This window comes from Camellia sinensis, chromosome 5, assembly GCF_055761805.1.
Source record: "Camellia sinensis isolate YWXY chromosome 5, ASM5576180v1, whole genome shotgun sequence".
NCBI classification, from domain to species: Eukaryota; Viridiplantae; Streptophyta; class Magnoliopsida; order Ericales; family Theaceae; genus Camellia; species Camellia sinensis.
In genome coordinates, this window is record NC_138965.1 from 213,229,612 (window position 1) to 213,245,811 (window position 16,200).

Genomic DNA, 16,200 nt, shown 5'->3' on the forward strand with positions numbered 1-16,200 from the left:
AGTTCGATATATTTATTTTTGTCTAATATATTTTTGGGTTTGGGGTTTGGGGCTAGAGTATTTTATTTTGGCGCCGATTTTTATTTCAGTCATACTATTCATGATAGGAATTGCGTGTCGTAAAAAATATAATATTTTTAATGACTAATATATGTGCGTCGTAGAAAGTGTATTTTTTAATAATTAATTTTTTGTGCGTCATAAAATGTTTAATATTTTTAATAGTCGGTGTACATGTGTCATGTAGAGTTGATGTATTAACGACATGTCATATGCACGCCATAGAAAGTCTTATTATTTACGGCTAACATTGCAAGCCGTAAAAAAATCATCATTATTAGCATTCACGACCTACACAATAGACACGTCGTGGTTGGAAAATTATTTACGATGTGCAAAAAAAGAAAGTCGTAAAAGTGAGAAATCACGTTGTACATTTATTGTATGTCGTTGATGTGGTGCCGTGAAAACCCAGTTTTGTTGTAGTGATAATAGGAAGGGGGAGAGAGAGAGAGAGAGAGATACCTGTTGTAGCGAGCGCCGGCCGGCGACATACGGGTTAGCCGGTGCGACAAAGATGGACGGACGGTGTGATGGAGATGAATGGGTGAAGGGGTGACAAAGAGAGATATAGAAGGTAAAATACATGCATCTAAACAGAAAGATATCTATCTCTTGGTTCAGTTTTATTTTTTATTGATTTTAAGCATTTGGTGACGAAATTTGGTTTTCCTCTCTAAAAATAATACATTTGGAGATGAAATTATTTCCGCTTAAAATTTTTTTTACAATGATGACAAAAAATTTCGTCTCCAAAATGGCGCCAAATCTTCAGTCAAATTTTCCCAGGGTGAGAAACTGTTTTGTGACGAAAAATAAAATTTAGAGACGAATAAATTTTTTGTCACCATTGTTTTATTTGATTTTAAGCATTTGGTGACGAAATTTGGTTTTCGTCTCTAAAAATAGTGCAATTGGAGACGAAATCTTATTTTCATCACTAAAACATGTATATTTGGAGACGAAATATTTTTTCGTCATGCGTTTTCGTCACCATAGACCTTTTTTGTTGTAGTGATTTAATCAATTTACACACTTTTTTTTCTTTTCCTGGAACAGAAAATCCTTCTAGTTGTTCCATGTAAATTTTTTCATCTAACTCACCATTTAAGAAAGCGATTTTCACATTCATTTGATGAATTTTTAGATTGTATAACTATGCAATAGCATTCTAATGGATGTTATTCTAGTAACCGGTGAGTATGTGTCAAAGTAATTAAGACCTTCTTTTTGTCTAAAACCTTTGACCACAAGTCTTGCCTTGTATTTGTCAATTGATCCATCCGTTTTCATTTTTTTCTTGAAAATCCACTTATATCCAAGAGGTTTACACCCTGGTAGTAAATCCACCAATTCCGAAGTGTGATTTTGCAGGATGGATTCAACTTCTCTTTTACAGCCTTTTTCCATAAAGGAGCTTCAGGACTAGACATAGCCTTTTTAAAAGTTAAAGGCTTATTTTCTAACAAAAATGTTAGAAAATTTAGACCAAAAAATTTGAGGTTCTAGCATGTTTACTACGCCTAGGTTCCTCTTCATCAATTTGATCTATCTCTTACTCTTGTTCTTCATTATGACTAGTAATAGCATCATAAAATCTTTTATTATTACTAGTCTCTTGTCTAGCCTTATTTGGAAATACATGTTCAAAGAATAATGCATTCCAAGATTTAATAATAGTGTTTACATGTATTTCGAAATGTTCTGATTTATGAATCAAAAAATTGATATGCACTACTATTCTTGGCATAACCAATGAAAATGCAATCAACGGTTTTTGGACCTATCTTAGTCTTTTTAGGATTAGGAATAGCCACTTTAGCCAAACACCCTCACACTTTTAAGTAGTTGTAGGATGATACTCTCCCATGCCACATTTCATAAGGTGTTTGATACACTTTCTTTCGGGATACTTTATTAAGTATATAATTAGCAGAAAGTATTACTTCCCCCCATAAGTTCTAAGGTAATCCAGAACTTATTAACATGGCATTCATCATTTCTTTTAAAATTCTATTTTTCCTTTCAGTAATTCCATTTTGCTGGGGTGAGTAAGAAGCGGTGGTTTGATGAATTATTTCATGTTTTTTACAAAACTCACCAAAAAATGATTCATATTCACCACCTCTATCACTTCTAAGTTTTTTAATTTTCTTACCAAGTTGATTTTCAACTTCATTCTTGTATTGAATAAAAGTTTACAAAGTTTCATCATTTGTTCGAATTAAACATAACTATATAAAGTATAATCATCTATAAAAGTGATAAAATATTTTTTCCCACATCTAGTTTGAATTGATTTAAAATCACAAATGTCACTATGAATTAATTCAAGTGATTCTGTACTTCTTTCAATTGAATGGAAATGAGTTTTGGATAATTTTGCCTCAACACAAATTTCACATTTATGATTTAAATCAATGTCAAATTTAGGTAAACATTCCATATTAATTAATCTACGTAAAGATCCATAATTAACATGTCCAAGTCTACCATGCCATAAATTTGAAGACTCAAACAAGTAAGAAGAAAATGTATTTTTATTAATAACAGAGGGTACAACAGTCATTACATTCATTTGAAAAGGCCATCAAGCATGTAACATTTTTCTACATACATCCCGTTTGTAGTAAGTACAAACTTGTCACTTTCAAAAACTAGCCTAAATCCATTTTTACTCAACAAATATCCAGAAACAAGGTTCTTGCGAATGTCCGGTACATGCAGCACATTGTTGAGAGTGAGTTCATTTCCAGATGTCATCTTCAGAATAATCTTTCCTTATCTTTCAACTTTGGAAGTTGAGGAGTTGCCTATGAAAAGTTGTTCACCGTTGTCCACTATAGAATAAAATGTGAACATCTTTTTGTTGACACGGATGTGGCGAGTAGCACCAGTGTCCACCTACCATTCTTTAGAATTTTCGATAAGGTTTGCCTCGGAAACAACTGCAGAAAGATTTATATCATCTACATCATTGAAAATTTTGTTCACTTCGGTCATATTGGCTTGAGCAGGCTTCTTGCTTGTTCTTTTTTTGCTTTTGCCTTTGCTACGACAATCTTTGGCCCGATGTCCCTCTTTGTCACAGATGTAACATTTGCCATTAAACTTGTACTTTTTAGTTTCCCCCCATTTAGAGCCTTGTGAAGAACTTTCTCCAGAAAACTTCCGTTTCTTTGCTTTTGGAGAATGTTCCACCTTAGACTCCATTGGATGCTTACTAACTCGCTTCTCTGATTTGCGGTTGTCCTCCTTAATCCTTAAGGCCCCGTTTGTTTTGAGAGATAGAATGGAGGGGATTGATAGTGAGGGGATTGTTAGTGAGGGGATTGATAGTGAGGGGATTAATAATGAGGAATTGTTAAATTATTTTTATATAAAATAATAAAAAAAATATAAAAATATAAAAAATTAAACATTATATTTTTTAAAAAAAATCCCAATATATAAAAAATAAAAAAATTTCTAATCCCCTCACTATTTTCTAATATCATCTCTACCTCCTCCTTACCAATCCCCTTTCCAAGGGTATTAGTAATACTAAGGGACTAATAGTCCCAAGGCTATCTCTGCAAACAAACAAGGGCATTAGTAATACCTTGGTATTACTAATCCCAATACCCTCCTTATAGCTTAAAACAAACGGGGCCTAAATGCATAATCAATTCCTCTAAAGACATTTCTTTGCGCTCGTGTTTGAGGTAGTTCTTGAATTCTTTCCACCCTTGTGATAATTTTTCAATTAAGGCAGTAACTTGAAAGGATTCACTGAGAGACATGCCTTCTGCATGAATGTCATACAGAATGAGTTGGAGATCTTAAACTTGGCTGATCATAGTCTTAGAATCGACCATCACAAAATCTAGGAGTTTTCCAACTACAAATTTCTTTGAGCTAGCATCTTCTGTTTTATACTTTTTCTCCCAAAAACTTCCAAGTTCCTTTGCCTTTTTGATAAGACTATAGACTGTGTTGTCAAGTCCGTTCAAGATGTAGTTTTGGCAAAAGAAATCAGCATGTTTCCAAGCATCGACCGCAACAACCACTTGCAAGTCGGTTTCATCTTCTTTCAAAGTAGGAGCATTTTCACGGAGAAAATGCGCCATGTTCAGGGTAGTAAGATGGTACAACATTTTCTGCTACCATTTTTTAAAATCAGTTCCTAAAAACTTTTCTGGCTTCTCACCGTGACTTACTGGTATTGTCACAACAAGATAAGGGGTTGGTGCAATTGTAGTCACCATACCAGTACTAGTTTGAGCAGTAGTTTCAGTAGCCATGAATTCTAAATTATAAAACAAAATTAGAATTAGAATTTTATACTACACATAAAATTTAAGTCAAAACCACAGAATTAAATTCTGTAAAAATAAAAAAACAAGAATTGTAACATTTATTTTCAATTAATTTGAAAATAAAATAAAATTTTATTTAATCAAATTAATTTCACACAGAAAATTAAATTTTTGTAACACTTCAATAATTAAAATACTAAAAAAGAATTTTAGTTAATGAAAACTCAAAAATTATTTCAGAAAATCAAAATTAATTTATGACCAACTTCACAAAAAAATATTCTGAATTTTTAATGACACCAGTATATTATTACTAGTTGTCAAAGAAAATAAATAATATATTTCTACTATTTGTCAAACAATATATTACTACTATTTGTTTTTCCAACAGAATATTATTTTGTAAAACCACAGAATATAATTTCTGTAAGAAGAAGAAAAGAAGAAAGGAAACAAACGAAAAATTATGTATAAGCTGAATAATTCAAATATGTCTTAAGATTATTGGAGCAATCTTCTGTGTAAAATAAATAAGTTGAAACAAATCAAACAAATAAAAATAAATTACTTACAGAATTTATTTTACAGAACCGAATAAATATTTAAAAGACCAAGTCGAGTATGTGACACTCTGTCCTTAAGACAGATTCGTACCGCTAGGGTACTTACAGAAAATTGGCGTCTATCTCCCAAGATACAATGATCTTCACAAAATATAGTAGCACTCCAAACAATTTGTACGGTAAACTAAACCTGTGTTTTACACTCTCAAAGTATTCCCTAAAAATTAATATGAAGAATTATGCAAAGAAAGAGCAAAATGGGAAGATAACAGATTTTTTTTGGATATTTTCAGATATCCGAAACTGCTGGAATTTATAAGTATTTATAAGCAAAATGGTGACCAACATATCTGCCCGAACAGGTGCAGATTTGAATCGAACATGTATGAAATTTGAATGAACAGATACAGTTTGAATTCCAAACAAATCTGGTGGCAAATTCAACAAATAACTGCATAGCAGTTTCAATCTGTTTGCATAGTTTTAAAACTGTTGGAAATGGGCTGAATAAGGGACTGTTTGGACTGTAAAAAATTGATTTAATTTTGTTTAGAAATTCAAATGATTTTCCCTCAAGAATTTGAAAAAATTCAAATAAATTTTATCCAAAAATTAATATTAGAACCGACCTGACCCACACCCGTGCCCAGCACGGGTCGATCGGACGGCGGCGTGTGTGGTGGTTTGAGCCAAGGTTCCATTTGTCCATAATTCTTTCCTTTTACAAACTTGGGGTGCCCCCTGGGGCCAAACCCAAATGTTGCCACCTAGAACTTATATACACACATAAGTTCTCTTAAGTTTCCAATGTGAGACAAGTCTTACAAGGAAACCCACATTTAATTCTTCAATTTCCTGTTCCACGAACCCGAAAACGACGTCAACTTTCCATTCACTCATAAATGGTTTTGACAAACTGTTTTCATCGTGTGACTTGCCATGAGGCAAGGAACACGTCACCTTTTTAGATCTACCTCAAAAGACGTGTGGATCCCACTAAACTTTGGGCTCAAAAGTGGCCCAAAATAAATCTATAAAAACTAAATTTCCAACAAGTTTTAGCAGGAAAGATTAGTGACATAGTAAAACCTTCAATAGCGAAGTTTCTAAAAAATTTGAAAATTCCTCAAACTACAACTCTCTTTGCTTAACACTTAAATAATATCAAATCAAAAAAAAGAATACTAAAAAATATATATATACTCTTTTTTTAAATAAATTAAAAAATATCTCCTCTATAGATACAAAGAGAGAGGAAAAAAAAAAAAGAAATTAATTGCGAAAAACCTCCAATGATAGGTGCCTTTATATATTGTATACTATACTTACTTTTTATTTATTTAAAAATATATATAATTATTTCAAACTTTTTAACAAGTATTCATAGAACACTTAAACAAATTCTTTTTGAAACATACCCAAATTTTTTAATTGACTTTCATGTTTTCCTTGTTATTTTTGCTTTTAGTCTCTTCCTTTTTCTTTTCCTATTCTCTATATTTTGTGCAGCATTATGGCCAAACAGACCCTACAAGTATGTTGAATTTCCTCCATAGTTGGCTTCATCGTGTGGGAACCTACTTTAATATTATAGTATAGGATTAGGTATTGGAGGGGGGAGGCATGGCCCATTTTGACTTGTTAGGATCTGGGCGAACTTTTAAAATACACCCTCTATACATAATTATTTTTTCAAAAAAAATCTAAGTTAAAAATTGTAAATATTTATATTTTTATTTGTTAATATCTACACAAATTTATATAATTACTAAAATTTATTTATATTAATTATGACATGAAAAAATCATTACAATAACTTAAAAATCTAAAAATATAGTTTTCTTACTTTAAATAATTTAATCATTATAAGATTAATTGGGTTTGATCGTTATTAAAGAGGCTACATATATTATAAGAATTAAAATTAATATGAGAGCCTTAGGATTGGGCCTAGATGGAGAAAATATTTGCATCACCTTCTTATTTTCCATAATTTGATTAAAAGATTAAAAAAAATGTGTAAAAAGATTGAAAAATTAATAAATCACATTGAAGAAGCAATTTGCTTAACGTTAAAATTATCTTTGCACATCATTTTTAATATATATGTGAAACAGACTCTTAACACATTAAATTTATAGATTTTTTAATGTAATAAATTTTTGGTATAGTAAACTTAATAAATGAACAAGTGGTTAATGAGCTTTGGACCACCATCCTCTTTACTATTGTTACTATTAGTTGGGTGATTTTAGATTCACTAGTTCATCTTTTACATTGCTTTCATTTATTTTACGGAAACAAAATTTTGTGTTTCTTGTTTTGCATTAATGATTTTATAAGGGGTTATTTATCATTTGAAAAATAGAATATACAATCTCATTTTTTTTTAAAAAAAATAACACAAATAAAAGAAACAAAAGATAAAAATATGATAAAATAACAAATTCGACATATCTTATGAAATTCTTACTTTTGAAAATATCATATTTCAATATGTCATTTTGTTACAAAAACCTTCAAATAGATTTGACATTGCCATGGAAATACTCCGACCTTTCATCTATTATGCTTTCTTTGGTTTATTGAAATAGAATGAAATATCATTTAATTATAATATTCATTCACACATTCAATTTACTAAATAAATAAAAAATATATATATTATAAATGAGATTATCAATTACCGGTATAATGAAATATGTCATTCTAGTGAATCAAAATTGGGATGGATTATGTGTCCATATGTTTGATTTGCCAATAAAATTTCAGATTTATTCATTTCCAATGCTTTGATTTGAGAGAAGGACTAGGAGATTGTTGAATAGTAGCACAAAGAATGAAATTTAAAACATGTGGAAGAGAAATTAGAATTATGTTAATTTCCTACAAAAAAAAAGGGTAACTGCCCAATTGTTTTTACTCTATCCATGTAATGGTTTTTGAAAATCTGAGGCTAATATTAGAGTTAAAACAGTGTCCAATCTTTTGGAGGCATTCTCTCCCAAGATTAAGGAGGTTGAATAGGATTACTTTTAATAGCAATGACCCATGAGGAAATAGAGATGTATAAATAACCCCAAAACTCCAAACCAATAATACAAAAAATAAAAAATAAAAAAAGATTGTCATCTCAAGAACACCAAAAAACAGAACAAAAAAAAAAAAAGAACAAAAAAAAAAAAAAAAAAGAAGAAGAAGAAGAAAAAAAAGAAGAAAAAGATGAATCTAACCTATCTTTTCCTCCGCATTTCGCTCTTCTCCCTCTTCCTATTCTTCTCACCCGCGTATGCCCACAACAAGAGCCATGAAACTCCCAAGAAGAACCCTCCTCAACCTACTCACTCTTCTTCTTCTTCCTCTTCCTCTCAACCTACTCATTCTTCTTCCTCTTCCACTCAACCTACTCACTCTTCTTCTTCCTCCTCTTCCTCTTCCTCTATGCCAGGAAGTTTCAAAGGCTCTTTCTCCGCAGTCTTTGCTTTTGGTGACTCATACACAGGCACTGGCAATGCTCATGGAACGGGCTCAGGGCACACCTCTACTACCACACGAGAATGTGATGGTCGCCAACTCGTTGATTTCCTATGCGACTCTCTATCCCTTCCTCCCTTGCCAGCATACAAAGGCACCACTTCAGGGAATTTCAAGCATGGAGTAAACTTTGCAATAAGCGGATCAATGCCTCCTTCAAGCGATGGTAAGAATAAAGATCACGCAGGAATGTGGAGCGAGTTTTTTGAAAATGTGCAGACTCAGATCAATGGGTACAACAAGGTTGCCCAAGAAATCAAGGGGGGAAATCCCCGCTCGGGCACCGCTGAGATTGAGGGTGCACTCTTCTGGGTTGGTGCAATGGGCGTGAAGACCTATGCTAATAACAGTTGGTCTTCAAATACACCGCTTAACAAGCTTACAGACTTGTCTGTTATCCATATCTGCGGACTTGTACAGGTATGCTTCAAAGACACAAAATTGAACTGAGTGCAGCGCCGCAAACGAACTGAGTTTTATGCTACTATTTATTTATTTATTAAAAAATGTAAGTAATAGCCACAGAATTTCATTATCAAGTTGCAAGCCAAGTTTATTCAAGCTCAAAAACAAGCCTAAAAGTCTAACTCAAGCTTGTTTATTTACTCAACTAGTCGAGCTCGCAAGAGCTCAGTCATTGCAATTCTAATCACATATGTTTTGTACTAGTTTTCAAACTAGACTCGACTTAAACCTAATGAATTGAATGCCAACATGTTTAATGTTTTCTACAAAAAAAAAAATAAAAACAAACAAACAGTAAACTATAAATGTTTGCAAACGATACCTGAAAATTTCATGTTTCATATGACAGTCATTGTTGGACAGCGGTGCAAAGTACATAGTGGTTCAAGGACTACCGCCAGTGGGGTGCCTCCCTCTATGCCTTCTCATGGCTCCACCTCTCCATCGCGATAAACATGGGTGCTCTGCAATTATCAACGCAGCGGTAATGATCCACAACGAGATTTTACAGGCAAAGATAGAAAATTTTCAGAGGAGGTATCCAAGTCATTCAATCATATATGCTGATTTCTTTAAGGCATTCCTGACGATCCTGATGAATCCATCGAAATACCACTTTCAAGAGCACTTCAAGGCATGTTGTGGCACCGGGGGTGGAGAGTTCAACATCAACCCGAAATTGCTTTGCGGGTCGCACGGAACGTCCACCTGCAAAGAGCCTGGGAAATACATGAACTGGGATGGGATCCACCTCACGGAAGCCATGCACAAGCAGATAACTGATCTCTTCCTCCACCAAGGCTTCTGTACACCATCATTTGATCAACTTATCAAGAAAAAAATTGGCAAGTAGATTGTCCGTGTCCGTAGCTAGCTTAATTCGTTTTACCGCTCCGAGTGGCTTCATTCAGAGAGCGAGATAATAAAAGAGTGCTCAAACACAAAGTTTTGTATCTTTATTCCCTTTTTCTTTTAAAAATGTGATACACAAAACACACAAATCACACTATTGTATTGATTGTAATACATACATGTCCTGTAATAAAGTCAATCACAGCATTGTTTATGCGTTCTTGAATAATCTTTGATTCATACTACTGAGGAAGTTGAGATGATGAACTTTAGGGTGCCTGTAAGGGCGTCGTGTCAAGTATTGTTTTCGTTTTTGATTGTTGAATACAAAAAAAATGGATAGAGAAAACTAGTTGTTTGACAAAGATGGTATTTTAATTTTCAAAAGTTTTTTTTCTCTCAAAACTGAAAATGATATGCAAACAATGGATGTTTCCAAACCTTACGTTATTCTTATTTCCAAAATCACCAAAAATAAAAAAATAAAACAAAATCACCAAAATCATACAAGATGTAATATCACCGTGCAGGGGAAGGTAGGACTCTCCCGATCTCATATAATAAAATTTTGCTCAAACTAAAGGAAATGACGACATAATTTACCCTTTATTTTTTGCGCAACACAAAGCCGAGAGGGCAACAATCACTAAAGAACCAAGCCCCTAGCACCAAGAGGTAACAACTTAAAAACATCAACAAACTTCAACAAGCACTAAGCACAAGCCTCTAGCACCAAAAGGTAACAATTTAAAAAACATCAACGACTCTTTCACAGCCCAAGAGCACAGGCACAAGAAGTTCTCACAATGCAATGGCTAATCTAGTAAGAGCTTCTGAAAAACATCAGAATTCGAATACTGTTTTTTTGCAATGAGGCGGTGAACTTTATCTGTAAGCTCCACAGTCTCTTCATCAGAATTCGAAGTCCTTCCTCATGGAAATGTGAGCAATGAAATGAGATTAAACATCAAAGAATACAAACAAATAGATCACTGCATTCTATATTCTTACTACGTTAACGTTCTTACAATCAAATTTTTATGACAGCCATACAAATAAATTCCACAGACAATTGAAACCAAACACATCATTTTGTTTATCAACGAAGATCAAAATTTTACATGAAACAAGGGAAGAGTACACAGGAGAAATTATTGGAGACAGCAACATCAAATGCAAGCAAATCCGTACAAGTCCAACATAACTATGCCTCTTAAGCTTTATTTCAACAATTGAAAAAAAATAATAATAATAATTAAGAGCGAGATGCTTCTTTCAGTAAATCAATATGCACTTTCATGCGTTTTCAACAATGGACGTAAAACTTAGAAGTCTCATAAATGAGAACTGTGGTATTGATCACAAAGATATCCTACACTGAGAATTATTAACTGCTTACAAAGTACAAAACAGGAATGGTCATTTCACTTGACTCATTTCCGTGTAACAATCTCAGAGAAATTTTCTTACCAGACTCTATTTACATTTGAAGGTTGGCTTTTTCTATCTGTGCACCAATCTTCTCATTTTTACTTCAGATTAAAGAAGATAATCATAATGCATTAAAAAGAACGCTTCCGAGGAATCTTTTGGAAACTGTTTCAGTGTCGACCACATCATCGCTACAAGTAAGGACCCATAAGTCTCTTGACTTGACTATCTTTATGCTACCACGGCAAAAGGGGCAGGGCTCTAATCTTGTGTTCCCGCAAGTCAAAAAGGGTTAGGAATGGAATAAAGTATAAAACCCAAGGTAGAAGCATGGACACATGCACTGAAATGTGAGGGATACACACAACACATATAGTTTATACATTTATTATATGGCATATATGATGATAAACAATTATTATATGTTATATAGGAATATTTAATTCAAAGATAATAATTTTTATTTTTAAACCTAAAGAGAATAATATGTACAAATTTGCGTTGTTTTTCTTTTTTCATTGGATTCAAAGTTATTTTATTTAAATTAGTAATGTGTTTCATGTGTGTCTAAATTATAAACACGTGTTCCCCAAGTGTTTGAAGCTTGTCAGAGTCTAGAATTTTTTTAAGATGGTGGGATATGTTTGGATATGTGTTCGACAGGTGTTGAAAGTGTCCAATGAGTGTTGTGCTGTGTCTACCTTCTTAGGAGTGTCATTGTTTGTTAGAACCAGGTATTCATGGTGAGGGAAGAAAGAACTCTAGCGAATATACTTACCAATCACGGTAGCAATTGATGCACATTTCATGACAGCAATTAGGCAAGACCATTTTGGTGCACTGCTCCAAGCAAATTCCACATTCATCTTCTCTCTCCAAATTAACATTGGAAGACCCATTACCGGCTAACAGTTTATTCTTGCTAGGTTTCTCATAATTAGCATTATCCGATTCCACCAATTCATCATGGAGCCGCTGATGAGATGGCAATATAATAGCTACAATTTGAAATTTTGGAACAAAAGACAAGTACATAAACCAAACCCAACTTCCTCCTTAACCCTCTTAAAAAAAGTTCACAAGTAGATGATCTACAAACCATAGAAGTCCCTAATAGTTACCTTCCTTGCATGCTTTGAAATTCCTCGTCTCCCATCTGAGTATACCTGCAAACAGAACAAATGCAGTGAATTAAATCTTTAGGCACCATGATTCTGTGAAAATAAAAGGGAACATTGCATTTACATGAGAACAACTCAAAACAATTGCACTTTCATGGAAGTGCACGTCGGAACAAATGAGAGTTGTGTCTCATGCCATAGCTTTCACTTGCGCACACATATTCATTTGCACCTCCAAGAAAAGTGCAATTATTTTGAATTGTTTCCATTTAAAAGCACTTTTCCCAAAACAAATAGTTAACACTCCCAAATCATTCATTAATCTTTCCTAATTTTTCTAACCCTCAAGTTGGATTTGTAATAAGCATAAAAGAAAATTTGATAAAAATCATTAAGAAGTTTCCAACAAACGAGTCCATCTTTAAGCATTTTTTAACCCTTCCCTTATTATCTCCAACAAGCACCGAGAGATTCAATTTCAAGGAAGGAAACAAAAATCAGTAGAGGAGATATATGGAACCAACCTTATACATGACTACATTGAAAAGATTAAGATATCTAGGGAGCAGACATGTGCACGAACAATCCATCCATTGGAGCAAAAACAGGAAGAGGGGTGCTAAGTGATTGTAAACCAATTTCATCTGAAGGCGTGCATCGCCTTTGGCTCTTGGAATTGTAGCAGCCCTGCATACCCATACAACAAAAGAAAAATAAATTAAGCCAACCGTAACATTTGCGCCTTCCTTTGCATTTGAATTTACTAACTAAAACAAACTAAGACTACATAAAATCTAACTCATAAACATTGAAACTTGATTTTCAAGGTTTGTTACAGAGCAATGGACCTCCCTCCTAGGTCCATGTTTCAACAGCAATACACCACACACTCAAATGTCTTTAAACTAAAACTTTTACCAAAAAAAAAGAGAAGGACAAAACTATGTAATTCTGAACTGGGTGTTTTATGTATTACAGCTTTTAGCTTTATAATGTAAACCTTGCTTCCTTACTTGCTACCTAAAATTCCTAACAATCAACAAAATCCTGAAACAAAAACAGTAGTAAAAAACAAAGCTTTCTGCCCAAGAGAGATAAATTGCAATTTTGATTTCAATAAGGGATCTGAGATTAACTGTCAGTAGACATAAATGATAAAATCCCCAAATTGGTAGTAATTGGTTTCACAAATTCCTTAACTGTACACACTATACAAAAAGTACCCAAATTCCAAAACCACCATACAAAAATTTCCTCGACTCGCAGAGTATCTGAATCGAAGCGATGATGATTATTAATGAATAAAATTGACAATACATATATAGAGAATCAAAATTACAGAGAAGATAAAGCGAAACAGAACAAACCCAGACGAAAAAACAAGAAAGCAAAAGTAGAAAGAGAGCTCACAGTGCATAACAATACAAGTGAAATGGTGCATAACAATGCAAGTGGAATGGATGCATAACAATGCAAGTAAAGTGTGCATATCAATGCAATGAACGACGTGCGTAACAACGCAAGTAGAAGTGGTGCATAACAATGCGAGCGAAGCGGTGCATAACAATGCAACTAGGGTGTGCATAACAATGCAACTAGGGTGTGCATAACAATGCAACTAGAGTGTGCATAACAATGCAATGAACGACGTGCGTAACAACGCAAGTAGAAGTGGTGCATAACAATGCAAACCTTGCATACATGACAAAATGCACTAACATAGCACATTCAAAGGCGATTCATCGATCTTGTGGTATACAAAAGGATACAGAAAAGGATACACCTTGTTCGTACTGAGTGCCACGCACTGGAAACACAGTTCGGAGCTTTCACGAAAACTGTTTGAGCTCAAAGGTGTATTTTCTTGAACTTTCTTGAGAGATGATGGTACAAATCAACAGAACAACCCCAAACAAAGGCATTGGAGGTCCATCAGCCACAATAGGAGGCCATCGGCCACCCATCGGCCACCAGATAAGCTAATCGGCCAACGATATGGCCAACCGGCCAACAATTTGGCCGATCGGCCAAACATGGCAGATTCGAGGCAGTTTGGACATTTTGCCACGAGTCTTTAAGTATAGGGTTCCAAACCCTATTCTTTTACTTCCTCAAGGCCGAAAATCATTTCTCCTCCCATTCTTGACCATTTCCCATTTCGATCTGCGCTTTATACACACTTTCAAGCGTTCTATAAACATTCGATTTGCAAAACCCTTGAGATTTCAAACACTTTGAACCGATTGAAAGGTGTTTTTGGTGCCTCATTCTTGATTTCCATCACTTGGGATTTGTTTCCCTCAAGTTACCCTTGATCTTCGTGGCTTCTTTCGCACTTCGACATTTTCTTTCATTTTTCACCCATCGGAGTTGACTTTTTGTTGACTTTTGGCATTCTCACCTATTTTTCACATCTTCGACTATTTTCTCATTCTTCTTGAGATGGCCGATGACATTCCACATGATGGGGCTTCTCTGGGGATGGAGATGGATCCCCAGTTTGAGCTTTTGCCGCTCGGCATTTGACCATTCGATCCAGTGTCTTATGTCCCTAACGTACATATGTTGCCCCCCGACGGCATCCGCCAGTTTAGGAGATTCGCGCGAGGTGCACCAGAGGACCTCCTGCTACGCGAGCCAGAGTTACATTTGTCCTATGGCGCCGCTGAGGTATACTCTTCCTCTTTACTTTTTGCAATGCAGGTCATATGTCTTGGATAGCCAATATTGCTCTTCATCTGATTAGTACAAACACACTTGCACATCACATGCCTAGTTCATTCTAAGCACATTCATACATGATACTTTTGACACTGCTTTGCACCTGTTTATCTTGGACACAGGGAGATTCTCATGCCTTCCGGGGTTATGGGAACACCATTGCACGAAACTGGTACATGGAACTACCCGATGCTGTTCTCCACATCATTGACGAGGCCAGTTTTGGTGTATTCTGCATGGGACTCTCGCGCCTCACTGTGAGTCGGTCTCTTCTAGGCGCCTTAGTGGAGAGGTGGTGGGGCACCACCGATTTCCTCCACCTTTCTACAGGGGGAGATGACGATGACTCCCTTCAACTTCTCCATGCTCACCGGCATCAGAATAGAGGGTGATCCGATCCCTTTCGACACTAATATGGGCGAGTGGGATGCTGCTCAGATCTTTTTGCTAGGGACTCACCCACCTCTCTCCCGACCAGGGAATGTGCGATATTCGTGGTTCGCCGACCAGTTCAAAGGGGAGATGCCGACGACCTGCAAGGAGGTCGAGCACTATGCCCGGGGGTTCTTCATGTTCTTGCTTGGCACTACTCTATTCGCCGACCAGGCGAACACCGTTGGCCTCTACCTCTTGAGTGCACTGGTAGATATGTCCCGCATCCGGCGCTACGACTGGGGCGGCGCAGGCTTGGCCACATTGTACGAATACATGAGTTCCTCATCTCGCCGGAGCGAGCACCTGCTAGGAGGCTATTAGAGAGCCTGGGAGGTACATCTTTCCCTTCTGCTTTACAGTCCTGCTTTACACTAGTTGTACACTGCACACGCTGCACAAGACACTGTACATCATTCTCTGATTTCTGCTTTATCTGTATGCTACTTTACCGATAAACATACTCATTATTACCCTTTCACATTCTGTAGTTGTGGGTATATGCCTACTTCCTAAGGCTTGCCCTAGAGCCGGAGGTAGAGACGCCTCCCATGGTTCCATATTCACATAGGTACAATGTGAGATGCGAGCGGAGGCCGCGAGAGTCTTTCTCATTCTTCCGCCGATATTTTGACACTGTAGCCGCAGCGGAGGTATTTCAAACCTTACAGTTCATCTGAGCTTTGCTTTATATTGCACTTTCAATAGCAGGTAACAACCTGT

At 35.3% G+C, this 16,200-nt stretch overlaps 1 protein-coding gene across 1 annotated transcript; it reads left to right on the forward strand.

Moving 5' to 3' along the window:
• The first annotated feature begins 8,143 nt into the window (after window positions 1-8,143).
• On the forward strand, window positions 8,144-9,834 carry LOC145792076 (GDSL esterase/lipase At3g48460-like). The gene is made up of 2 exons (XM_082872564.1): window positions 8,144-8,875; window positions 9,270-9,834. The coding sequence occupies exons 1-2, from the start codon at window positions 8,144-8,146 to the stop codon at window positions 9,771-9,773; spliced, it is 1,236 nt and encodes a 411-aa protein (XP_082728690.1). The 3' UTR covers window positions 9,774-9,834.
• Window positions 9,835-16,200: the final 6,366 nt, after the last annotated feature.